This window comes from Suricata suricatta, chromosome 9 (genome assembly GCF_006229205.1).
Source record: "Suricata suricatta isolate VVHF042 chromosome 9, meerkat_22Aug2017_6uvM2_HiC, whole genome shotgun sequence".
NCBI classification, from domain to species: Eukaryota; Metazoa; Chordata; class Mammalia; order Carnivora; family Herpestidae; genus Suricata; species Suricata suricatta.
In genome coordinates, this window is record NC_043708.1 from 74,576,806 (window position 1) to 74,604,788 (window position 27,983).

A 27,983-nucleotide genomic window follows, 5' to 3' on the forward strand; every position below is an offset into this window, starting at 1 on the left:
ACTGACAATAATGACGCCACATAAGTAAAAACAAACACCGAACACCCCATTAACCTAACAACACCCCTTAACAGTATAAACAAAAGCAGGTAACTCAGTACTTTCAATTAGAAACATAATCAATGATTCTATTTACAACTGATTAAAAATATTAAAAATTTTAGGAATTTACATAGATGAGTTTAACCTTCAGAATGAAACCATAAAACTTTATTCTGTGAAATATAATTTAATTTGGTGAAATATTAAGGTGTACATTGCTACAGAATGAGAATACCAATATTTGTAAATGCCTATTTTTCTACACTTAATTTACAGATTTAATGCAGTTTTAATGATAATTCTAATGGAGTGTTTTGGAATTCAACAGAATTGCCATAAAATTTTCCAGGAAATAGAAGAAGTAAGAAAGTTTTGTTCTGGGGCCCTTGGGTGGCTTGGTTGGTTAAGTGTCCAACTTCAGCTCGGGTCATGGTCTTGTAGTCTGTGGGTTCGAGCCCTACATCAGGCTCTGTGCTGACAGCTCAGAGCATGGAGCCTGCGTCAGATTCTGTGTCTCCCTCTCTTTGCCCCTCTCCCACTCACACTGTCCATCAAAAATGAATATATGTTTAAATTTTTTTTAAATTTTTATTCTGAAAAGTTTTAGCAAATGTTGTGAAGTAAAATTAATTCTTTCTGGTACCAGTTCAGAATGAAGAATGCAGGACCATCTAGGCAGTCCATAAACAAATGATCAAGTATAGCATGTGATAAAGCCGATTTTTAGTATAATGGGGGAGAAGGCATGATTATTAAATAAATGATATGTGGATAGCAAATCAGAAAAGCATTCAGTAAGATCCACAGAAAATATAAAAGATTCTGGAAAGATAACAGAATTAAATATTTTATTTTAAAATTAAGTTCTACAACTAGCATATAATAGAAAAGTCCACATTCCTTTACAGAGCTAACACTTATCCATGTTTTGAAGTAACAGATGCACTCAGAGGAAACAAAAAAACAGATAAGATTGTACCAAGATCGCTGAACTTCAGAACACTGGAAACATTGAATAGATTATAGAATACTTTGTATCGCTGTGACAGTTGGGTTGAAATGTAAGACAAAAACCCAAGCCTTCAGTAAAGAAACAGGCAAAGGATACGAATAAATGATTCGCGTCAGGAATAAAGCTATAACATATGGAAGGGATTTTATCTCTCCCAGTCATGAAAAGGATGACAGTTAAAGCATTTTCATAATCATTTTACATCAACTAACTTTGCAGAAATGGGGAGAACACAATGCTGTCCAAGTTGCAGTTCAGCTGGTGTGGTCCTGCACAAGGTGCTGGAGTGCAACTCCTGGACGGCAACGTGGTGATATATAAAAGAGCCAGAAAGAGGCCTACAACCTTTGCTGTCGGAGTTCCACTTCTGGCAATAATTCAAGCAAAGCAAACAAGTATGCACCCTGGTGTGATAAGAGCATTATAATGAAGGCAAACCAAACACCTGGAAAGAGCCTAAACATCCAAAAGAAAAATTCTGTGTAGCAAGTCATGGGCTTCTTTAGGATGTTCCATCCTGTAGCCATTAAAGCAGATGATTACAGAGACTACCCGAAACACAGGAAAATGTGTACAACATGCCACGGTGAAAAAGGCAGAATGCAAAATGCCCTCAACCGTTACATATATACAAGAATAATCAGAAAATCTAGAAAGATGAACTAGCCATTTGGTTGGTTGCAGAACCATTGGACTTTTCCAAATTTCTTACACAGCTATCATGACATTGCAATAAAAAAAAAGTGCATGGTGTTGGGGGCAAAAACTGCTGCATGTGTTTAAAGAAGTGGAATGCTACAAAAGTGTTTTGTCTCATCATGACAACTTAAGTTGCTCATGGATGTCATTCACTCACCAGAATCCTAAGTAAAGGACTCCCTGTCTGAAGGGCTGATGGCTGCACACAGCAGGCGCCTTCTTTCCAGCACTAACCCAGAGTCTAGCTCTTCCCTGGTGTAAGTGGAAACCCCAGGGAGGCAGTCTTTATCCAAGGCCCCTCTGACTCCCTCCTAGTTTCCTCAGGCTCAGGTCCAGACTCCAGAGGAAAAAATCTCTCACCACACAAAGTCACTACTGCTTGGATCCCAAACACATGGATTTTTCTGACTGCTCAAGGAACCTTCACCTTAGATCCCACTCTGGTTCCTGAAGACTTGCTTTCTAGACTATTTCATGCTTCCAAGGCTGCCTCCCCAGCTGTCAGATTCCAGGTTCACCCTCCCCTGTTACTATAGGCCAGACCATTACTCCCCTCTGACCACACTCCCAAGTCCCCACTTTTCTAAGAGGGGTGGGCAGAGGGGACTGGGCAATACTTCCCCAGCTCAAAGGACAACAAAGGAACTGATGGGCATTTTCCCCAACAGGTCTTGGATTGTAAACTCCCGGTAACAGGGACAATTTTTGTTCTTTAATAATAGTTAAGCAGTCCACTGAAATTTAGAAAGTGTAGTCCAGGAATGGGAGGCCACATGCACAGATTAACTTTAAAGCTTAAGTCAAACTAAAGTCATGGTGGGGTGCCTGGGTGGCTCAGTGGGTTGAGCGTCTGGCTTTGGCTCAGGTCATGATCTTGCATTCATGGTTTGAGCCCCATGTAACGCTCTGTGCTGACAGCTAGCTCAGAGTTTGGAGCCTGTCTTCAGATTCTGTGTCTCCTTTTCTCTCTGACCCTCCCCTGCTCACGCTGTCTCTCTCTCTTTCAAAAAAAAAATTTAAAAATTTAACATTAAAAAAATAGTCGTGGAAAAAAACCCCAATAAATTCAATAAACACATTCTAGTCATCTGAATTCTCTGCCTATGTGTGACATCTTGAAGAGCCCAGTGCAGGCACTAAGTGCTTTTCTTGGCCATCTTTTTTGCATCAGATACTCTACTATTCAAGCTAGGAAATTGCCAAATCCACTTTTTCCTGGGTTCCCTGTCTTGGGATATAAAGACTCTATTAAAAAAGTGATCATTTAAAAGAGTTTTTTTAAAAACTTATCTATTGGAGAGAGATAAAGAGTGCACACACGCCTGAGCAAGTAGGGGAGGGGCAGAGAGAGGAATAGAGAGAATCCCAAGCAGGCTCTGTCAGATTGTGGAGCCGGATGGGGAGGCTCGTTATCATAATTGTGAGATTATGACCTGAGCTGAAATCAAGAGTCAAGAGTAGGACGCTTAACCGACTGAGTCACCTAGGTGCCCTAAAGGATCCTTCTTTTATTCTGACAACTTGATTTTCTATTTGCAATAGGATAGTGAATATGGATCTCAAACTCTCAGTCAAAGGAGGCTCAATCGCCAGCTACAGAAAGCCACACCTTCAGGTCAGAATCACACTAAGGGGTTTCCCCATAAGAAATCCTTCAAGTGGGTCTGGGGCAACTCAACCAGGACAGTGCAGGCCTTTAAGGTAAAAAGTACTTGAAAGGAGGCCATATTCTTGGCATAATTCATGGGGATCTCAGGATATTGTTAAAAAATGAAATAATGAAATGGAGTTTTAATGAAGTATAAAAAAAGAGGAGGAAGGTGAGGCATCTGACAGCCACACTTCCCCACGTCCAGGGATCATGGCAGTCTGCCAAGTTGCCTTTCCAAAACCACAGGCCCACATGTCAGAGGCCGTGAGGCACAACAGGATCCCTCAGAGAAAAGGCTGACTCTGGTTGGCTGAAAGCCTACGGGAGTCACTTCTCCTTCTGCTAGGAGTTCTTGCAGTTAGGTAAGCAGGGGGCTGGGAAGCCAGGAGCTCCGCCTCCCACACCCTCCCTGCTTCCCCCTCCCATCACCACATGGGACAGACCTGAAGAACGGAAGGCTCCACAAGCTATGTATAAAACCAGGCTAGTCTCCTTTCTGTCACTCTTTAAGTAGGGAGAACACAATCCATCTTCGATCACGTACCACCAGTGCCAAATGTACCATTCCCACAGTTTTTAATTCACTCAATTCAGCCAAGCCCCTCTCTTCAAAGCACCCAGAATTACTTTTCTTGGGTAAGAAGATGCTGGAAAACTTATTTTTGTTCAGGTCGTTAATTTCCCAGCCACATGGAAGTATTTCAGGACAAAAGGATGAAGGGCCACAGCCCAATTTGAGAGAGTAAGTTCTGGGTCATGAGCTTCCTCTCCAACTATAACCTGCACAGCAGGGAGCTATTCTGTTAGTTCAGCAAAAAGCCCCTCTGACACAGAATATGGCCAAATCTTGCACAGATTTGGGTAAGGGAAATCTGAGGGATGTTCAGATGAGCTGGGGGCTGGGGATGGGCTTCCGGGGTGACCCAGAGTTCACGAGCTCCTGTGAGAACTTTGCAATTTCTAGGAAAAAAGAGTCCCTACATGGTGCAGACATAAGCCCTTAACGCAGGCTGAAAAGACCCGAGGAATCTCTTGTTACGTCTCTAAAAATAAGTTTTTGCTCCATGAGAACCTATGTAGATGTGTATAACCATCCCCCCAACCCCACCAATTCAAGGAGTTTAGGGAACAAACCAAATTACTTTGTGAGGTTCCCACCAGGGCTAGGATTTTACAGACACTGATTGCGGAACAGAAAGATAACCATTCTCCACAGAGGAGAAAAAGCCTGTTGTTGGGGTGCTGCCAAATTCAGCACAGGGTCATTCTAGATACATCTGTACTTTCCTCTGAACATAGACAGATGTCCAGGGAAACCAGACAGTCAGAATGGCAGCTCTAACACATTTCTTTTTAGGGTGTCTTTCAGGAGAGCAAACTGACAGGAGGTATTTGTCAGGGTATTAATGACATTTAGATTGATGGCAAGTATACTTTGGAAAGAGGTGAAGCAATCTTTTTTTCTCTGAATTAATATATCCCTCTTTTCCACAGATGACTAACAAACTTCTAAGAACCTGACATTGCCAAGTTCATTCTTTACCTAAAAGAACCCCAGCAGCCAGATTTGTTTTCCAGTCACTGCTCTGGCTTTTTATTTGAACTAGCTACACTCATCATTCATCAGGCTCTGATGAAATGGTAGACCAGCAGCCACATAGGGTCAAGACTAAGCACTCTGCCCAATCATTACCTTTCATCCAAGGTAACATATACCGCATATTTTTCTACCAAGCGTTTAACATCCGAAAGGTCAGATAACCTTGGCATGAAAAATTAACCATGGTCTCTAATGTATTATTTCTCTAGCAAAGAAAAAAATCCCTGTTCATCCTATGGATAATAAAATAGGACTAAGTTTTTTCCACAAAGCCAATGTTGAGTCCTACTGTATGCAAACACATGTACTCCATGCAGGCTATGAGGCAGAAGATGAAATCAGTTCTATTTTGCTCACAGATCCTCCTCCCTTTATCCTGCATTCCTCAACCTATTTTTCTCTTCTGGATGCCCTTTAATACTCCTCATACTGGTCTCAAATCTGATCTTGTTGGACAGAGATCAACTCATCCTGCTGTCTCTATATCCGTACAGTAAGCCCAGGGCCATATATCCAAGTGAAACAAACACACAAGTCTATGAAGTGGCCTTGGATGAAGAGGCCAATTCCTAAGAGTTCTGTATATGTGTGGGCCTGTGTGAACACAGGAAACTAGGTGCCCCTAGTACTTGCTATCTGTCTGAAGACCATATTCTGCTCTGAGAACCATAGCACAATTCTTCTGAATATCTTATGGACTGATTCTAGACAAGTAGTTCTCAGTTCAGCTATCAATCAGAATCAAAGGTAAAACATTAAAAATGAAATCAAAGCAAGCAAAATAAGCCAAAACCCTACAGCACAAAAGGTTGGGCCATTCCCTAAAATTCTCATTCTGTGAGAATGAGGTCTGTGATGGGGCCTGGGCTCTCAGGTGGTCCTGACGGACAGCCAGCCTTAAGAGTCACCCCTCTGGGATTCCTCAGCCACACTGGAGGCTTCACCCAAGTAATCTGTATGATGTTTATAGTCAGCAAGTACTTCGTTGTTCTCAGAACTGTCCTTCTGGATGAGGGACTGATTTTCTTTTTAGCATTTCTCTAGAACCCCACTCAAACAAAGAACAAATATGGTTGTTGCCCCTTGTGCTTGAAAGCTTTAGTGAAACTAAAAATTGACTTTCTCTGCCTCTTAGCTCTGCTGCCATATATGTGACAGGTGGAAAGACAAAAATGACAAAAATCCCTACTATAATATCTCTCTGGGGAGTCCCACTATCACCACCTCCCAGATCTACCTATCTTCACCATGTTGCAGGTCAGCTAGATTCTTCTTAATCTGCCTCACTCACATTCTGGACCTCCTTCTCCACCAGCCTGGACTCTACTGGGCCTGGGAAAAGATCAAGTTTATGGTAAAGAACAGAACAGGTTAGGGGGGGAAGGTCTTTTGCTTTTCTTTGGTTACCACTGGGTCACTCCCCTCCCTACTGGGTCATCTCTGATCTGTTTTCACTCTGGCCTCTGTGCTTTATAGATCCCCTGCCCTTAAGAGTACATAGCATCCTGCATCCTTATTTACAACGTTCCACTTTTCTGTGTCTGCAAGGTTAGTGTCTTTTCGAGGTGTTCTGAATCATCTAACACCTGAGCAGTGCTATTCACATGGCTGCTTTCAAAACTCACTTTTCAGAGGTCCAGCTTAGGTCTAAGTGTTCCTGCTCCCAAATAGCTCTGTCAAAGAGAACAAAAAGAAGTCTTCTCTGCTGACTGTGAATGGGATCCAGGAATTGGATGGTGCAAACACCATTGGATCTATTTTTCTCCCTCTTGTGCAGAGAGTAAATTCATCACAGTGACATTGGAAGGATAATCTATCAAGGCTGACAAGTAAAACCCAACTTCTCTTGAGCTGCAAGAGAAGCTTTGTGGGCAAGGGAAAGAAGAGAAAATTAGCTGCAGTGATCTGTGAGAGGAGTAGAAAAGCTCAGAAACACAGAGTATTGTTCACATTCTGAAAAATATAACTAAAAAATATCTATATAAAAAAACTCCAATTTCAGTTGTGCTGACATTTGCCTCCTTCAATGGCTGGAGAAAAATCCATGAATCAGTCATTTCCCAAAGGGTTTGGTAGTTAACATTAATGTAATGTGCTGACTTGTTACTCAAAATAACATTACAAGCAATGAATTATGTGAAAAATAAGAAAAGGATCTCATTTTCAATAGCATCAAAAACAATAAAAGTACTTAGGAATAATTTTAACCCAGGAGGTGGAAGTTATTGATGCTGAGAAGTATTTGACATTGATGAAAGAAACCAAAGATGACAAATGTCTATACTACGCAAAGTAATCTATAAATTCAATGCAATCCCTACTGAGATTCCAAAGACATATTTGACAAAAGTAGATAAAACAACTTAAGATTTATATGGAACCACAAAAGAACCCAAATAGCTAAAGTAATACTGGGAGAGAAAAACAAAGCAGCAGGCAACACACTTCATGGTTTCATGCTTTATTATAAAGATAAAGTAATCACAACACTATAGTACTGGCATAAACACAAATACCCAGACCAATAGAACAGAGTCGAGAGCTCAACAACAAACCCACGCATATACAGTCAACTAACATTTGTCTCGGGAGCCAAGAATACTTGATGCAGAAAACACAGTCTGTTCAATAAACGATGCTGGAAAAATTGGATATTTAAATGTAAAAGAACAGAACTAGACCCCTATCTTAAAGTAGTCACAAAAATTAACTTGAAATGGATTAAAGACTTAATTGGAAGACCTGAAGCCATAAAACTCCTAGAAGAAATTGCACAGCTAGAAAAATAACAAAGTGAAAGGGCAACCTACAGAATGGGAGAAAATACTAACAACTCATGTATCTGATAGGTAGTTAATATCCAAAGTGAATAAAGAACTAAAACTCAGGAGCAAAAAAAAAAAAAAACAAAACAAAACAAAAAAAAAAAACCTAAGTAGTAAAATTACAGATAAGCAAAGGACCCAAATAGATATTTTTCCAAAAAAGAGATGAAAATGGCCAAGAGATGCACAAAAAGGTATTCAATATCACTCATCATCAGAAAAACGAAAATTAAAACCACAATAAGACGTAATCATACACCTGTTGGAATGGCTATCATCTCCCCTTCCCCACCATCCCTCCAAAATAAAGATCAAATGCTGATGAGGATGTGGAGAAAATCAGTACACTTTATGTACTGTTGCGAGGAATACAAATTAGTGCAGCCACAGTGGAAAACAGTGGGGAGGTTCCTCAAAAAATTTAAAATAGGACTATTCTATGATCCATCAATGCCGTATCTGTGTATCTATCCAAAATAAATGAAATTATGATTTGAAGAGATATCTGCACTGCCATGTTCACTGCAATGTTATTTATAATAGTCAAGACATGAAAACAACCTAAGTGTCCAACAGATAAGGAAGTTGTGGGGTATATATGCAATGGAATACTATTCAGTCACAAAAGGAAGGAAAGTCCTGCCATCTGTGACAACACAGATGGGCCCTGAGAGCATTATGCTAAGTGAAATAAAACAGAGAAAGACAAAACTACATAGTGGAATCTAGCAAGAGTCCAGCTCCTAGAAAAAGAGATCAGATTTATGGTGACCAGAAGTGGGGATTGAGGAATGGGGGAATGTGGTCAAAAGGGACCAACCTTAGTCAGAAGATAAATCAGTCCTGGGGATGTAATATATAACATCATGAGTCTAGATAATGCTGCCATATGGCATACGTGAAAGTTGTTGTGAGAGTAAATCCTAAAAGTTTTCATCACAAGGAGAAAAAAGGTGTTTTTTTTTTTTAAACTATATGAGATGGTGGCTATTAACTAAACTTGCTGTGGTAATAATGTTACAATATACAGCATAATGACTTGACATCCATGTATCTATACTTACACAGTGTTGCATGCCCATTTTCTCTCAATAAAACTTAAAAGAAAAAGAATGCTGCAGGTGATCTCTACTAATTACTCTGGGAGAGACTGTGGCTGACTAATGCTCCTCAGAAAGAAGCAAAAAGGTTGTCTAAGAGTCAGTCCAAAGTGAGAGGCAGAGTTTGAGAGACAGATTGACCGACTTGAGCCAAGGTAGCTCTAAAAATTTCTGGTGACCTATCCCTGCCTATGAATGTGTATCTGTAACTGTTTATGCAGCCTGAAGAATTAAGTTCTTCCTTAGCACACTAGAAAACAATGCCATGAAACCAGAAGATAAAAATGCTTTAAGTGCTTTTTAAATAAATAGAGAAAGCACAGTGCAGTACAATATAGTTACAGGCCACAGGAAACCTGTTACCTCAAAGAGAAAAAAATAGTTTAATAAGAGCTCATGTAAGTCAGGAAAACTTGAGTGAGGCTAGAATTACATAGGAGATACCACTGTGACCTTTATGGTCTTCATAAACATAAAGTCTAAGATGCTTGAAGTAATCTCTCTTCTGGCGTCATGCCAATATTTCCTCCACTAGCAATGGCAGAGGCTATTGAATATGCCTCCCTAACATCAGAGTTTGGTCTCTGACTTATTCTCCACGAAATGGAACCACAGTTGTTCAAGTTCACGTCTGTGACAGAAGAATTAAGATGGGCCCGAGCTACTTTGTTGCCATGCAGGAGCAAGAATGTTCTCCAAGACATCAGCAGTAATATTCAAAAGGCTAACAGGTGCTCCCTCTGACCACGCAGAAGGGATCTGGGCATCACAGAGAAAATGATGACTGTATTTTGGAACATGTGGTGTATTTGGAGAGAGACACGGAAGATAATCTAAGGTAACACCAAAAGAAGAACAACGATGACACAATGTGAGGAAAGGTCACCATAATGTACAGCTGAGGTTCCATAGTCTTCACGTCTTCTCAGTTCAAATTGTGCTAGTCCTATATTGATGCTATTTTTCAATCACTAGATTATAAAATAAGAACATGAATTAGAAAGGCTGTTTAGTTGGTAGGAGAACTCTGGATAATGTGTTTGGCTCTTGCCACCGATTTGTTAACATGGTGATGCCCATTGCCCCTTACTGGTGAATTATCACGGGGATTGCCTTTTTAAAAAATCTGGTCTGAAAAACTGTAGGCGCTCCATCTGGGACAGAATGCTGTGCACGGTCTCATGGACCACAAACTGGACTTTCAGGAGCCAGGCAGCCCTAGCATCAGGGAGGTTGGGGACACTGGGGGTAGGGTGTCGTCCCAGCCTGCCCCTGCTGTGGAATCCACTGGGATGTGGTAGATTTAGCTCAAGACTCCTGTCGCAGATCAAGTGAGAACATTTAGAGTGGATCTTCTAAATACAAAAGTCTTTTGGTTTGGAAGGATAGACACATGCACGTTTGAGAAGAACCTGATTATTTGGGGGTGGATTTATCTGTTTGTGCTCAAACCTGAAGATGAATTAAAGCAGCTCTTCTTGGATGAAACATACTCAAATATTGATAATGGCAAGGTCTTGATTATTTTGGCACATTTCTCAGGACACTGCAACTGCGATATCACTCTTCAAAAGAAGAGACTGAAAAATTTTAATATAAGACATGAAAATAAAGTCTGTTTTTCTTCTGTTGGAATTACATCTTAGTAGTTTATTGTAGGAGGAAAATAAATCAAGAAGAGAAGATACAAATAGATCTCTCTTATACAGGGGATAAGTTTGTAAAGACCAGTGCAAACTGGGGAAATGCTGAGTGATGTCTGTTATCCACAAGAAAGAAAAAATACCGAGGTTCATTAACAGAATTAAATTAAGTTAATATATATTTCTAAAAGCCGTAAGTCCAGGAATGCTGAAGGACAGACAGACAAATGAGGGGAAGGGGCCAGCAGGGCTGAGGAGTATTTTGCATTCCTATGAGCGTGAAAAAATTAGGCAAAAGGGGAAAATCATTTGGAACTGGACCTGTCTGGACCAGGATTCAACAGAGTGAACTTACCATTCCTGGCTGCCATGCAAACAGCTCAATCTAAAAATATCTAATACAAAATGACAAATGAAGGAAATAATGTTAGAGGTGAAGCAACCATGGCCTAGGTAGCTCCACCTGGGAGAGACACAGCAAGGAGTTTATGAGGGATCTGGGCTGTAGGTAAGGATTGGGGTTACAAGACTGGGAAATGAAATTCACTACCAACAGGACAACCTCAGACTGCATTGTTTTTTTAATATAATTTATTGCTAAATTGGTTTCCATACAACATCCAGTGCTCATCCCACAAAGTGCCCTCCTCAATGCCCATCACCCCACTTTGCCCTCTCCCCCCTACCCCTGCTCCACCCTAAGTTTGTTCTCAGTATTTAAGAGACTGCATTCTTAAAAGAGGGCTTGGGAATACTGCCATCCTACTGTTTCTCCCACGGACTTTGACAGAAATCATGGATTTGTACATCTCTATCGCTTTGCCCCTTCACACATCCAAGTGGCTGCCAGCAAGGAATAAGAAACAGGGAAACAGCAGTTGTTGAGCCTTCTGGTGACGCAGGTCAATTGTCTGAGGTCAGAGAAGTGTGGCTCCTCCTACTGAGACCCCCCCACACTTTATATCACCCTGGGGGCCAGGCCTGCCTGGGTGGGGTGTGGGAGCCAAACAGGCAATCAACACCACCACAAAATTTATAACCCGGAGGAGGGCGAGAGATTCTGAGATACATCTTGTTAAATATTCACCGTCCATTCTCCTCATTATTGGAAATCTCTAGAAACATGCGAATGGATCCATTTCAAGGCTGAGATAAAGGGTAGGACTTTTAGATAGTATACCATGTCAGGTCATCATTTCCAAAATTTGTATGAATCCTAAAATTGGACAAGGGTTTGCAAAAATGTCCCTTTCCCAAGCTGTTATGGGAAATCCCTATGAGGGCAGGACATAAGCTTCCAGGGTCATATCATGGGAAGAGAGTTTTATAGACTACTGGGGGGAAATACTTGCTCCTCTCTCCTCTGCTGCCATGCCTAAACAGCAAGTATAGAGTGCTATGTTAACTTTGAGGGAGTCAGGGCCACCGCGCTCCCTGCTTGATTAAAGGTGCCTCAGTAATTACAGTTCAGTTACCTGAACCCATTGATAAGATATAATCTGAAGATTTCTGTACCCCAGCAATAAATCTGAAATTCCTAAAACCAAGTCATAAACTTAAAAAAGTAACTATTTAAATATATACATGTGAGGTTTTTTTTCTCTTAAGTACTGCATTCAACTTACTTTCCTAGAATCTCACCAAAGACATAAAAACAGGTATTTTCAGGAATAGTCCTGCCATGAGCTCTCATCAATGGTCCCAGACCACCCAGACAGCAGGACTGAGGGGAAGAGGGATGAGGGAACATCTTCCCAAGCAAACTCCCAAGGGCGGTTTTTCAGCAAAAACCTGTGTGGTGCTGGCCACGTGGACATGAGAACGGCCTTAATTCATTCTTTAGAATGACTCTCCATTCTCCTGCCTGCCATCCTCCATCTCATCAAAGTAGACAAGCAGCAGAGATAGGGAGGCAGAGAACCCAGCCTCAAGCCACACATCATTAATGACATGGGGACAGGCCATTACGATTAACCACCTGGTCTACTTTTCTCTCAATAACATCAACACAGGACACACAACTGGTGCCTAGGAACTCAGAGTGCCTCCCCACTGCAACAGAGGGAAGACCTGGAGTGATCTGTCCACCAAGAAGGCGAGAACTGCAACCAACTAGGGCGCCAACCCTCTGGGTTTCATCAGAACAGAATTTTTGTAAATCAACAGCTTTCAAGCCAAAACAGGTGTCTGGTATTTGAGTCAAACTATTTAGAACCTGGAGTTCATAAGAAGAGGTATTATGGGCTAAAAAAACTCAAAAAGCTGCTATGATTTCAACATCAGGAGCAAAAGTGATCACCAATATAGTGACCAATTTTACATTGGTAAGGGCATTTTTTTTTTTAAAGAAGAAAGCTATCACCTACACCATCACTGTCATTTCAGTAAAATCAGTCAACAAACCAATAAATAAACCCACTTGATAACCATAATCACAAAGACATAATCACAGAAAATAAAAAAGGTAGGCCTTTCCATTTATAAAGTTAGCTTAGTGAGATAATCCCTACCTTGTTATTTTCCTAATAACTTGCAAATTATTATTCCTAGGCAGACATAGGTCCTGGCACAGTGCCCTATGATGTTTAAGAGCCACTACTGTACGGGCGCCTGGGGTGGATCAGTCGCTGGTGTCTAACTCGTGATTTTGGCTCAGGTTGTCATCTCCGGAATCGAGCCCTGGGTAGGGCTCTGTGCTGTCAGTGCAGATTCTCTGTGCGTGGGATTCTCTCTCTCCACCTCCCCCTCTCCCCATCTCTCTCAAAATACATAAGCTTTTTTTTTTTTTTAAAGAGCCACTAATGTAGCTTCGAGGCCACATTTTGCTGACAGATGGACAGAGCACCGGCAGAGTGGCAATGCGCAGGCCAGAACTCCCAGCCCATGCTGGCCGGCCACCTTCGCCACCTTCCCCTCCCCCACCAGCCTGAGTATCAGGCACAGGAAACACCAGCAAAACCAGAAGCATCCTGCCATTCCAGCTGCCAGCTGCCTTTTTACCCCAAGGGCACCCTAAATCTTCCAGTTCTTATTCTTGCTTTCCACTGATTCCACTTGATCAAAATGTCAGGTTCCTTCATTCAAAAACCACACAGTCGTAGGGTAGGGTGGGGGGTGCTAGCCACGAGATTTCCCACTCCCCTGAGCGCTGAAATGCCGGTTGAGATCAGGCCTTCTCTGGCCCCAAGATCAGTTTTCTTCACCAGAGTATCTACATAGGTGCTTTCATTAAACTTTCATGATATGGAAATTAAGTTGGAAGTTTTTCTAGTTCATTCAGTTCCCCCTACAAATATATAATTTAAACGCTGGTAGCTGTTAAAAAGTAAATTACACGATCAAAGGAAAAGTCTAATAAATAAACTCAAAGATTTTTTATTCTCCTAGGATTTCTTGAATTCCAAATGGGCTTCATTTTTAAAAGGTAAGCAAGGGTTTCAACCCAAACATTTCCCCTAAATTCAAATATCTTATCATTTGGAATTAAAACACATTCCTAAAAATGCAGCTGAAATCCATTTTTACAACCAATCTCTGCCCCTGCCCCCCCCCAAATGATTTTTTCTTTTTAATGTAGCAAAATCTCTCATCAACACCCTCCATAAGAATGCAACTATATACCTGACACAGTATATGGTCTAGAGAAAGCTTAGATGGCCCAATCCCTACTCACTCCTCTAAGAAACTTTTATAAAAATGTTTATTTTTTTGCAATTGTAATATAACAAAACAAAACTCAGCATAAGGAACCACCTTTGGTCCAGCCATAGAGAAGCTCAAGCTAAGATGACTGAGGTCGTTAGGACAAGACTAGACTAACAGCGTTGAATGTTGAATGTCAACAGCAAGAATGGCAAGAACTCCAAGATCTGTGTAACATTAGCAAGGCTGAATGTTACCACGTTTGCAAAAACACCACTAGGATGACACAGCCATAGTGATTTTAAGTATGAGGCACCCGACTCAATGAAAACATTTCCCCAAAGAAAAGGCAATTCCACTGAAGCCGAAGCACTATATTCAGGAAGGAGGAGGAGGATTTGATCCTCTGCAACCTTAAAAATTCATTCTATGGGTTCTTTCCCTTGAAAATGCTTCTACTCAGGATATGAAGAAATGTAAAAAGCTAGTTAACCTTAATGGTTATTCTTAACTGTTGAAATTAACATTTCAATCTTCTGCTGGTTCATTCAGGGTTGCTGGAGGACAAAGGGAGACCATGGAACTAGCTTTTTCCTTTTGTATGATGATTCCAGCCCTATGGGAGAGCAGAACTGGAATGGCATCATGGCACCAGCAGAGAGTGGAAGCACCCAGAAGCTGGCATTGAGGCAAGGCTGCACCTCTGTCACCTCACCACATTCAAGCCTATGGCCTCAGGCCATCCAGACCACATGCAGAATAAAAAAGGAGAGACTTGAAAAAACTTTCAACGTCTTGCAGAGGCACAAAGAATGGAAATTGCCCTGAACACTCACACATGAGAAGCTCGGTTCATTACAAGTAAGCTAGCATCAGTTGTCCATGCAAAGTACATGTATATTAAAGGAGTGAATAACATACCCATTCCGATAGGTCACTGAGCTAGCAAAACCAGAAAAAAAACAGTAAATCGATATTTTAGTGTATGCAGTTCCTGCAAAAGCTTTCAAATAATTTGAGGAATCAAATGGATGTTTACTGTAGGGAAAAAAAAAACCCAATGAGAATAAAGGGGTAGATTTCCCACCTCGTGCGTTGGTGGTTATTTGAGCTACACGTTCAGCGGTGGTATCATGCGTAGAAGTTTGTTTTCACTTCTTCCCTCGGTACAGTGCTAATGTCATCGAGAAACTAGCAAGCAGCATGCTACAGCCAAACTTTGTGGGCAGCGCTTTTTCATAATCATGTTTATATAAGAAAATCCGGGGGTGCCTGGGTGGCTGTTGGTTAAGTGTCCGACTTCAGCTCAGGTGATGATGTCGGGGCCCGTGGGTTTGAGCCCTACGTCAGGCTCTGTGCTGACGGCTCAGAGCCTGGAACCTGCTTCAGATTCTGTGTCTCCCTCTCTCTCTGCCCTTCCCCACTCATGCTCAGTCTCTCTCCATCTCTCAAAAATGAACAAACATTAAAAAAAAAAAAAAAAAGAAAAGAGAAAAAAGAAAATCCACCCAAACAAAATCATCAGTACCCACATCAGACAAATTTGGAACTCCTTTTTCTTAGACATACTGCAAACAATCATTTGGATTTTCTTTTAAAACTAAACAGGCACTTTCTTGCCATGAATTAAGGTCTTCTAGATAGTACATTTTAATTGGATATCACATTAGCAAAAGGCCAGTTCAAAAATAAATTATGAGTTATCTGCATACATTTTCATAAATATCAGCTTATCAGAAAAACATTAAAATCTACTATATCAGCATAAAATCATAGCCTAACATGTGAGAGAACTCTAAGAAGGAGGAAAAAAAGGAGCAAGAAAGGAGATATTCATTTAACGACAATTTGGTCTATGAAAAAACATATTCTAAATCTTAGTTTGGAGGCCTCTCATTATTATTTAATTTCTGAAAATAACATTTGGCTCTTTGAAGAAAGACATTCTGTCAGAACTACAGATTACATCCCATATCCTTCTACAAGAAAATTTACAGGAGATACAGTTCTCAAAAAAAAAATTAAAATTATATAGTCATCACTTCATGCTTTAGGGGTGCTGTCTTAGAGTTTGGAAAATTCTTTGTCCACATGAAGGTAGGAAGAGAATGAACACATTGATTCAAATCTACCTCAAATTATGAGAGCCGGTCTCAAGAACAGCGGCTAACACAAACAGGCTAACATTTGCACAGCTCATCAGTGGGATGGGCTACATGGGCACTAGTACACTCCAGAGGAATCAAGTGGCAACATTTTCCCTTTTTAACCTGGTGCGGGGCAACCTCCACAGGGAGGAGAAAGTTCTTTTGTACCTAGGTGGTATCAAGTATTTAAGAGCTGGTGAAACCAAAGCCCAGAGGAGGTAGGAAATTTTCTGCGGTCAGACTTCCCATTGGCAGTGCCAGGACAAAGCTTAAACTTCCTGCCTCTCAGGTTCCTCCCCCAAGAGGGCTGCCTCCAGTGAGGAAACCTGAGTGAACTCTAACACTGGACAGATTTGAAAGAGTAGTTATTGACATATACCCTCCCCAAGCTTTTACATGTAAGCATGATTTCACCAAATAAATGTAGTTATGTTTTTAAGTACAGAAATATTATTTTTGTAGCAGGTATGGGCAACCCACTGTAAATGAAAATAGAAAGGGGAGCATTCAAAATCAGGATGTTATTTTTCTCCCTTTGAAAGAAAAAGCAGCAGCAAGCCAAGTAAAAATTTAATAGCGAGGCATCCTGCTCTCACTAATGAGGCAGTAGACACGGGTAATAACATCCCTAGGATGAAACAACCAGACAGGCACTGGCACTGGGGTGGGGGTGGGGCCGGGGTCCCAAGTGAGAGCACCGGGGAGGTCCCTGGGGTCCCCGACGTAGTGGCTTTTACCAACTCATGCAAAGAAAGGTCATATTTGAACACCTCATGGGCTATTTCAGTGTATCCTGGCTACTCTGGCTTCACGGCATATACGGGAAGATCCTACAACTTACAATACATGCAGAAGTGACCGTGTAATTTTTGTCCAAAGTAAAGCTTATGTACCATTGTAAAGGTGCAAATAATGCACCTGATGAAACGGTTTCTTTTGAAAAATGTAGTCTTTAAAGAAAGGTCAGTGGGGAGGAGGTTTATTTAGAACTTCGTACATCGTTCATCAGTCTTGTTTCCTCTCCACACACATACCAAAATGTATTTGCACTTGGACTCTTTTCTGACAAGTATGAAGGGAAGGCAAAAACCTCAGCCTGAGAGGCTAACTCTCCATGATGGGGCATCCCTTCCTCTCATCAACACAGAATGGTGGGAACTCAGGGCCCCAGGAATAAAGAGGTAAGGATTTTATTAGACTCCTTCCTGCTGGATGAGTTTACACAAGATTTCTAAATCTGGGCACAGCTGGAGTTCAAGCTTTACTCAAGGGGCTCCTAACTCCCCTCATCAGCATCTGTTTGGATTTGTTCATTACCTAATAATCCCTGGGTATCTCACAGATTCTGAGAAAATGGTGTTGTCACTTTTCTGTGACTTTGTGAAATGGCTGAATGTCCTGAACCTGACCACAAGGTAAGTATCTCATGACATGCACTTTAATGACCTTTACATGCATCCAGCGTGTTACACACACTCTGGTTATGAGGTCACATGGTACCAGGACACAATCCCGAATTCTGAGAAAGCAGAGGCTTATCCTCCTCAGACCCAGCAACGGTGCCATACACCACAGTTATGCTGAAGTAGTATTCCTACTCAAAAGACAGGGGCAAGTGAAAGAAGCCTGAGTTAGTGGGACTATCATTTAAGTAATATGGGAAATTAAAGGACTACCTCTCAGTGACATGACCTTTGAGAAAAGTTCTTGCAGAAGTACTATCTTTCCAGGTCACATTTCCCAATCAAGGTTAAAAGAATGATTGCGTAGGGGTGCCTGGGTGGCTCAGTAGGTTAAGCGGCTGACTTTAACTCAGGTCATGATCTCACAGTTTGTGAGTTTGAGCCCTTCATTGGGCTGTGCACTGACAGCTCAGAGCCTGGAGCCTGCTTCAGATTCTGTCACCCTCTCTTGCTGCCCCTCCCCCACTGATGCTCTGTCTCTCTCTAAAATCAACACTAAAAATTTTTTTTAAAGGCTGATTGTATATTAGCCTTCTAGACATTTTAGCAGCTACTGTCAAGCATGATCTTACGTGTTCATGAGGTTATACGTTCTTCTGCCGCATATAAAGCAAAACAGTAACATGGCATTCATAATATTAATACACTTTACATATATTTTTTTTAAGTAGAAGTCTAACAATGATTACATTTTAGAGAAAAGGAGAGCCCTTATCAGGAGTGCAGCTGGTAATTGTATTAATGAAGGCCTTTCATTTGTAGAAGGATTATGCTCATTTGTGTCAAAACCCACATGGAAGTTCTATGCACCACATTATGTAGCCCAGCCCTCTCCTTCCTGTGAGGCATCCAAATAGGAAAGGAGAGAGTGGAGCAGAGATGAAGAGAAACCAATATACATTTTCAGCACTTGTAGAGACTTCTCTCATTTACTTTTCACCCAACACTATGAGGTAGGTTGCATTTTGAGGATCTGGAAAGTAAGGTACAGAAAGGAAAAGGAATTTGCCCCAGAGGTCACCTGGACTGAAAACACATCTGCCTGATTCTCAAGTCTGACTTGTTCTCACTACAAATTTCTGAGGGATGGTAGGATTGAGGGTTCAGAGGGAGGTGGTGGCATCTCTTTTAGCACCATGTCCTGCTGAAAGGGCTGGGTATTTCATACATTGTAGGTCCAATCAATGAATCAAAAATGTTAGGGCATTTTAATATTTGTATTCAGGGATTTGATCTTAAACTCCAGTCATTTAATTGGGCACAGTGCCAACATGCATCTCTTGGTTGTTTTCTTTAGAATAAAATCAGGATTTATTCAGAGTCAAGTTGACCCATAGATGAATTTAGCTAGGGTAGACTCTGGGGGGCACCAAACATTGTCCTCCAGATCTTCCTCATCATTTATTCTTCTTTTCAACATAAAGCTGGGTCCCACATGCTGTAGCAAAGGACATTTCAATAACAAAATCTGTTGTTAAACAAAGCTGGACACCTTTCTTTTCTTCATTAGCAAGGGGAATGGCTGCAGAATTGTAACTCCTTGCAAAAAGACTTCTGTACACTCATCACGTGAATAAACAAACCACCAAAGTCATTTTTAAACATGTTCAGTTGCTGCACAGCAGTGAACAGACACATCACACAAGGACCAATTTATGGCTAGAAGGAAAAATTACACTCTTCAAAGCATCCCATTTGGTGGCAGTCATGATCATTAGTGAAAGTAATATCTATTTAAAAGCAGTAAATGCCTATTTCCAAACAGAATGGACTGGCATACAAAGGAAGCGTCATCCCACTCAAGCCTCCCCAGACTTGCCAGAGAATCATTATGGTCTGTCATGTTAACTCACATCCTTCTTTTTCCCTCGCCTCTTTTTCTTCCCTGCTGAATATCATCATCTAAAATCAAATTAAGTACTAATAGTAAATGGGCACAGAAATCACATCAGGAAAGCTAAACAATCAGGCTCAAGAGGTTTATCTAAAAATATTATTTCTCATGGTAAAGATCGAGCGCCCGGATGGAATTGTGAGAACGTCCCAAGAGGGTTACAGTAGCTGAGCTGAAGCTGTTATCCAGGTGACTAGTTAGAAGAACCACCAACAAATAATAACGTCTTAATACTTTCAAGAGTACCCTTTCCCATCTGCACTCCAGCTCCTCTCCCAAGTCCCTTCCTTCTAGCTCTAAAATTGCTAGTCAAGGATGACGGTGGTGACAATAATAATATATGTGTCAAGATGAGAAAAAAACTATTCTGTTTGGTAAAATAGCACAAAAAGGTGATGTGACACACAGGAAATTTCAAAGTCTGATCCAACATGGTGATCAATGAATATTTAACAATAAAATGTTGTAGGTCATTTATTTTGGACTCAAGTTTTCAAAAAGAATGAATCATCCAATAAGATTTAATGTGCTGGTTTTTGAATATGGCAAATTAAAGATGGCCTCTGAAATATATAATTATATAGAGTAAACTTCTCCTCCAACGTGGCTCTTATTTAAGATCAGTGTTATTTGTATGCTCCAAAACTAAGTACTCCTACCAAGAGTCTTGACATTCTCTTTGGAAAATTAGTTGCTATGTATGCATCTTTAAAACAAACCAAGTTATGACTAGTACTCAAGTGCATGGCAATAAAGAAGGGTAAGGATTACAACCAGAACTTCTGAATGTACTTTGTCATGTACAGAACTCACTGAATCACTTGTGCTAAATTAAAGAGTCCTTTCAAATATTCTTTTTGACCAAATCAGGATAAAAGAATGACCAAGAGATAATTCTCCAGTTAACATAGCATCCATCTTCCCACTTTCTATCCTTGGTCCGTACGTAGGCAGAGTCTAGCTGATCTTGGTTGAAACTGAAAGTGGTAATATTCCAAATCCACTAGCTCCTCCTCACCAAAGAGGTCTATAAATGAGGAGTTGTTAGTTTTGTAAAAACAATGAGGAATTAAAAATAGATTTGTTCCACTGAGCTGAAGGGCATATGCCTATGGAGGAAAGCATGGGTACTGAAGTTGACTGAGAGGGGGAAGTAAACAGAGACATCAGTGAACATCCAAAGAACAAAAACTCACCTGTGTTAATACTCTCCAGTACAAAACAAAGCTATTCTCGTATGGCTGAGAAAAGCATATTATTTTAAACCAAAAGAGCAAAAAGTCACAAAGGCTGGTGTTAAGGACCCTAGAAAACTAATTAAACATTCTAATTTTATAGGTGAGAACACTCTGGCCCCAAGAGATGATAAAGCTGTGTAAGGTCACATTAAGTGCTGGAAGATGACCTACAAGTAAATACTGATTCCCTACAGTCTATGATCATCATCTCTTCTACCATAAATGAGATATTTCCTTATTATGTATGAGTTCATTTGAATCAAATGAGAATAAACTGTGCTAGGTACTACACATTGTTCCTACCTACATGCCGTTTACTCCCCAGTATAGGATGCAGAAAATTGGACTTACAGTACAGAATGAGAACTATTTACTGACTGTTGCTCAAGCAAGGGCACCTCTCTCAGACTCGTGGGGTCAACAAATGCTTCTCAGTACATCTAATATTTAAACTGGTTCCTTGAATGAAAAGTAGAGATTTCATAGGGGAAGAGAGAGAGGAGGAGGAAGCTGTTCTAAATGGAGGGGATAGTGGACACACAGGATCAGAGGCAAAAGAGTGCTGCTATGTTTGAGGATGTGAAAGGAATGCCATCTGGCTGGGATGCTGAGTATCTGGGGGGGGGGGCGTAGAGTGGTGAGGGACAGGGCAGGAAAGGTGAGCAGGGCTGACAGATCCTCAAAGGCTTTTTGTCTAGTTGAGGAATTTAAAATTTTTCTCAAGATAATGGGAAGACCAAGAGTTTTAAACAGGAAAGTATAATGATTAGATCTGTATTTTGACAAGAACATTACAAAAGAAATGAATGAATGAAATAAAACAGCAGTGGGGTGTGTGTGTGTGTGTGGTTAAGTATAGAAGGAATCAAAGCCGTTAGTAGACTGTTGGTGTCACCTGGAAGACAGAGGATAGTCATCTAGTGCAATATCTAAGGGGAATGGATAGAGATGTTTGGATTTGAGATATCCACGCTACAGAATTAAAATACCTGTTGAAAAACGGATATAAATGGATGTGGGTCATTTGGGAAAGAAAGAGTTAAAATTATTCTGAGGTCTCTGGTCAAAGACTTTCTGACATGGGAGCTATGGAGTATAATCCCTCAGTTTTATACTTAGGGACCATTCTTCTAACAAACAAAAAAAAAAGTCATGACAGCTCTATATTTTCTCATCATGAGTGAAATTGTAGAGTCCTTGAAGTCAAAGACTGAATTCTACAGGAAATCCTTACCAAACTATTATAATCTAGTTATACTTTATCAGGGCAGTCCTAAATCTCTGATGAGATATTCCCAAGAAAAAAGAAATGCCTAACAGGCACCCTCCATCTCAATGCCCTTCTCACATTTTCTGGTGGATTACAGATTAGGGAAAAGGAGTAGGTTCAATGTCCTATGGCCTGTGCATGCAGCATAAATGGTGATCTCTTCCATTTTCTTGTGGAAGATGGTTAATCCAAAGGAAGCAGGATTAGGGTTGTTTAATAAGAGGAATCAAACACAGAAAGATTTAGTATCTCTACGTGGATCAGCTCAAGTTCCTATGGTTTTCCAGTTCAAAACTGGAGGAATGAAATAAAGTCTGTACTTTTGGGCTATCATGTGTCCCAGTCCCCATTTAGTGTAAATCAGGTACTCACCCCTTCGCCGCCATTTTCACCTGTGTTGGCAAGCATTTCCTGCAGGGCTCTCACAGAGAGGGACTGTTCCAGCACAAAATTGCAGACGCAGAGATCTGGAGGAACATACTGTGGAAATAAAAACAGAATGAGGATACCTACTCATATTAGTAGGGGACCACACAATAACATCTCAAGGGCAAAGAAAGAGCCTATGAATCAAAGCGACAGGTGGATGGATGGATGAATAGGAATATAAAAGGTGGATTTCTCTTATTCAAGCTAAGATGGGATTCAAGCTGGATTCTAAAGGATGAGATGGAGCAAATGTCTAAGTCTCAAGGAAACAGTGACCAAAATGTCAGGAGCAACTTCAGTGAGGCTGGCAGCACACATAGAAAAACACATAGACAGCCTTGCTAAAGAAGGGAAAGGAAATATACACTGATCTACACTGATGCCTAAGTAGGACCAAAGGAAGGGGGCCACTGAGATATCATTCAGTCATTTATAAGAGGGCAGTGGACAGACCACAAGGTGGCTCTAGACAACGTGACCACAATAGCTAATCTATTTACCTGTTAAGAAAACTTGGATACTGGGGTACCTGGGTGGCTCAGCTGGTTGAGCATCTGACTCTTGGTTTTGGGTTGGGTCATGGTTCCACAGTTTATGGGTTTGAGCCTTGCGTCAGGCTCTCTGCTGGCAGTGCAGAGCCTGCTTGGAGTTTTCTCTCTCCCTCTCTCTCTGCCCCTCCCCTGCTCTCTCTCAAAATAAATAAAAAGAAAAGAGAAAACCTGGCTACTATGGTATAAAAAGCAGTATTAGAGAGGATTAAGAGGCATATACATATAATTCTCAACAAGAAATGTCCAGAAGAACTGCTGGTCCCTACAAAAATCATTCTAATTTATTATGTGCTCCAGTGATATAATATTTGTACTTGTTCTGGAATATTTCTCAACAACAGTCAAATACAGCTTTTGCTGCACACTGACGAGGAATAGCTAATGCTCACCTTCTCTGTGCCAAGCCCTGTGTTAAGTGCTTCGAAAATATTAACTCATTTAATCTTTACAACTACCCTTTACAACTACCCCAGGCAGTCTGTCCCCAAAGTCTATACACTTAACTCTACATGATTCTTGCCACTGATGAAAATGTTAAAGTATTTTTCACCCTAGAATATTTTCAATCAGCAAATATTTAAGTACTACACTTATATAAAACACAGTAAATGGTATTGAGAAAGATACAAAGACACCCAAAATCATTGCTCTATAGGAGTTTACAGTCCAGGTTTGTGACTTGCCATCCTCCTTAGGAATAAAACATGCCAAGCCTTGTTTCCTACAAGATGCTGGAGAACACGGACACTAGGACAGTAACAGGAATGAGGGCCAGAAGTCACCAAAAGCTCATGTCTAACACTCAGATAGGTAGAGCTGTTTCCATGGAGCTCCAATTTAAAAGCTACAGAAAGCCTGCTACCAAAGCACAGATAACCTCTCTCACTTCAATATTTTCATTTTTAAAATAGTGAAATGGTAATCTCTAAGTTTCCTTTAAATTTGAAGCATTTTTGTATATTCGTCATCCTGCTTCCCAACCTCAATGCCCTCAAGTAAGATGACATTCTACTTGCTAGCTTATTATCTCCCTTCATGAAAGTTTCCAGACCCCCAAGTCAACAATGTGTAATCCTATCCTAAAGGCTAAGGGCCTATGACCCACTTCACTTTTGAGTACTCTTCTACTAAGTACTTTTCCTCTCAGGGTCTCTGAAAATAGTCCGAAATCCTAAAATCCTAGTCTTCCTAGAATTCGGGTATTACAAAAAATTGCAAAGTTATTATAGGAGAAACTATTATAGGGCACAACAGCTTTTATTTTATGTATTTCTTGCTTTGTTTTCAAAGTCTGCTCTTGCTATAAGTAATTAACTCATCTGTATAGGACTTGAGCGAGCAAGCAACTGTTAATGCAGGACAGAGCGTCACATCCACAAAGGGTTTCTAGAGTGCACAGAGCATCATTATAAGCAGCATACATTATGATAGAGCATTTCCCTAAAGGCTTACCCATAAACATGTATCATTCAACTCAGTTTCAGTGTTATCACCCAGAATTTTACAGAGATTCTTTCCCACCACTTCCTCTACCAGGATCTCAGGTCACCGGAATCGGAAGCAACAGGGCCACGGTTTGAGGGTTTCTTCCCCTTCACTCAAGCATGTGGTTTGGGCCTTTTCCATTCAGGAAGGTCTGCAGTTATGGTTGGCACTTTAAAGGGTACCTCGTGGCTAATTCAACGTTCATGCTCACTTTTACAAGAACCACGTCTACTCCACTCTTTTGACAGAAACTTTCATAGGCCTCAGAGCTAGAGTTCCTGCCTTGACAGGAGACCAAAGGATTCAAGGTCCCACTTCTTTCTTCCCTGGGTCTGCTCCACAGAAGCACTCCCCCAGCACTGCCATCATCTAGTCTGATGAAGGGCCACCAATAATACAGAGACTAGACATGTGCCAATGATAATTTTCTTTTCCATCCAGATATTTAAAGTCCCAAGGTGGTCATGACTTAATTACTGGTGCAGATGGGCACACTGAAACGGGAAATAGAGGGCACAGGGAGAAAGCACCTCATAGGAGAGCTCTGTACCTGCGCCGGCTTATACAGTTCCCATACAGTTCAGTTTCTCTACCTCTAGAGTGTGGTCCCTGCCTGGAGCCCACACTTGGGGATAAGGTCACACTGGTCTAACAGCACACAGAACGACACATGGGCAGTGGCAGGAGAGAAGACAGGGCAACAGGAGTATCTGGAAGAAAACAAAATGCAAGTACTAACTTGTGACATAAATGGAGTCCAGAGCACAGAGCCATCTGACCTGCTACATCAGCTGCCATCCTTAATTAAACTCCACACAGGCCTGAGCTCCCACCTCTATGTTCCTCAAGAATGAGCAAAGGCCACTCGTCCATCAAAGCTAATTTGTTTCCAGCGAGAGAGTCCCCTAGGAGGTCAGCTCATTGTCTCTGTGCTCTGGAGCCCATGCCTCAGTCACCCTGCCTGCCAGGCAGGCGGCATGTGTTTACAGATTCTCAGCATGGAGGGAAGGGCTCTGTTGACATCTGTTCTGAAATAGCTCTTCATCCCTCTCCCCAGCCCTGTCCTTTGCCTAGAGATGCACTACATTCCCAAATGTCCTACAGAAATCCTTGAGATCCCAGAGCGCAGAGAAAGCCAGGAACTAGGTATTCATTTGGCTCTGCTATGTAGAAAGTCAAAGAAGGGAAAGCCTATGGACTCTCCATTTTCCATAAATCTATGTAACATCTTCCTCAGTGCACTCAATGCTTTTTGGGGGGGGGGGCTCCCTAAAACCAAGATGGTGGGAACCTGATACTCTTGTTGTTAAAGTCAACAAAGCATTTTTCTATCAAGAACCTCGCAGTATGCACTCAGCACTGGGCTGGCTTGTGCCAGCCAAGCTTTGGGGGAAAATGAAGAAGGGAGTCAGTTACACAGAGGGCTGTCACCCCTCTACCATGCTGTTAACCACACTCTGTTCTGTTCTGGTTATACGATTCTTCATGCAGTGCAGTCTGTTTCACTAGATCTATTTGATCTATATGGTTCTCACACAGTCATGCCTTAATGATACACCCTAGAAACATTATCAATAGCTCTGAATTCAAAGAAAAAGGTTGAGCACTTGCAAGCATCATGGGTCAGTAAAGGGAGCATCTAGAGAAAGGAGAAAGTAAAGAATAACTTCTGTTTAATGGTGTTTCTACCTATACCTCCTACTCCAGTCCCAGGACTGAGCAGTTAGATGCATGTGATTGAGGCTTTATTATACTTATGTGCTGATGGGTTTATATGGACTCAGCCCTACTGCAATGGGTAGGTCATTACTAATTCCAGTCATCTGGGGAGAAGCAGTGATTGTAAGAATAGAGGCCAAAACTAAGTAGGCAGGGATGAGGTAGCAGAGAGAAGTGCATCTCACATTCTCTGATCCACATTATGAAGAATCAACATAGCCAGTGGGATGTTCCTGGGCAGATGTCACAGAAGCATCCACCCAGTGATAGGTCTGAAGGTAGGAAGTAAGAGACCTGGGAAGTTCATGTTCATGCTTTCCTCTGGGATTCCATGTAAATGGGGACAGAAGAGTGAGTATATTAATTGCCTAAGAATCTGAAACTTTAAGCTAGAACACTGGAATACATTTGACTTTCCATTTCAATTTTTCTTCTGTTATTCCTTTCTGCTTAACTTTTTTTTTTTTGAAGCTCTAGCCTGTTGTAGATGGATTACATTAATTGAGCAAAGAATTTTGGTCTACAAGGAAGACAAAATATTAAAGCAAGGTGCCTTAGTATGGTCAGTGGGATGGTAATAGGGGCAATCAAACAAACAGGAGAACCACAAGACAGAAGCAAAACTTGGGGCAAAGCAGAGGGTCCTTGACAAGCCAGTCCTCATCACCAATAGGACATTTCTATTCAGAAGCTTTGAAGCTTCTGAATTTTATTAATGAGAACAGTATCTCCATTTTTGCCTTCATGCCCAACTCATGTTGCTTGAGGCAGCCTAGTGCAAGAATAAATATAGCTGGTATTCTCATGGTTCTAGATTTCAAAGTGTGTTATACAAAGCGAGTCTATTTCTTTAAGTGCACTAGGTCTGCTAGGAACAGGCACAGGTAGACCTAGTCCCCAGTGGCCTGGTTTCTATCATGTTTCTTTTCATCACACCACCTAAAAAAAAGACTGATAACCATCACCCTATGATAGCTTGATATAGTCCTAACTCAAAGACCATGGTTGAGAAGGCATCCCTAGCTTCCTGGCATAGAAAATTAATCTCTCCAGTTCCAGTTGGATGCACAGTGGCATTGGATAAGACCAATTCTCCATGGGACAGCATCAAGATAGCCAAAGATGGCATGTGTAGCTTGAATTTGAGGAGTTTTAAGCACTACACAGACATTATCTCATCCACCTACAGCAGACATGAGCTCATTTGTGAACGTCTTCCCTACTATTGATAATACATAATTATGTGTATGTGTTTATGCTTCAAAAACAGAACCAGCCATTAACTAAACTAGCATCCATATCTTGTCCCAACCAGATTTAAGTATTTATGCAGCAAAGTGCTTTTTAAGCCTATCTTTGTTGCCTCTGCTAAATTTTTGATAGATTATAATGAAGAAAGTTATATAGTGAATGTTTAAATCTGAAGATGTTGCCCAGGATCTGGATTTTTATGAAAATAGAGGATGGTTTTTTACAATGATTTTAGGGACAACTCAACTGAGATACAAAGCATTTAGATAAAACTTACAGGGTAAGTGGAGAAACAAAAATAGAACCCACACATGTATTTTAA

At 41.1% G+C, this 27,983-nt stretch overlaps 1 protein-coding gene across 1 annotated transcript in view; it reads right to left on the reverse strand.

Moving 5' to 3' along the window:
• RYR3 (ryanodine receptor 3) overlaps positions 1-27,983 on the reverse strand; it is a 349,369-nt gene that overhangs the window by 295,958 nt on the left and 25,428 nt on the right. Inside the window, exon 3 of the mRNA XM_029952228.1 lies at positions 22,599-22,706. Coding sequence (XP_029808088.1) covers positions 22,599-22,706 — 108 coding nt within the window. The remainder of the gene's footprint in view (positions 1-22,598; positions 22,707-27,983) is intronic.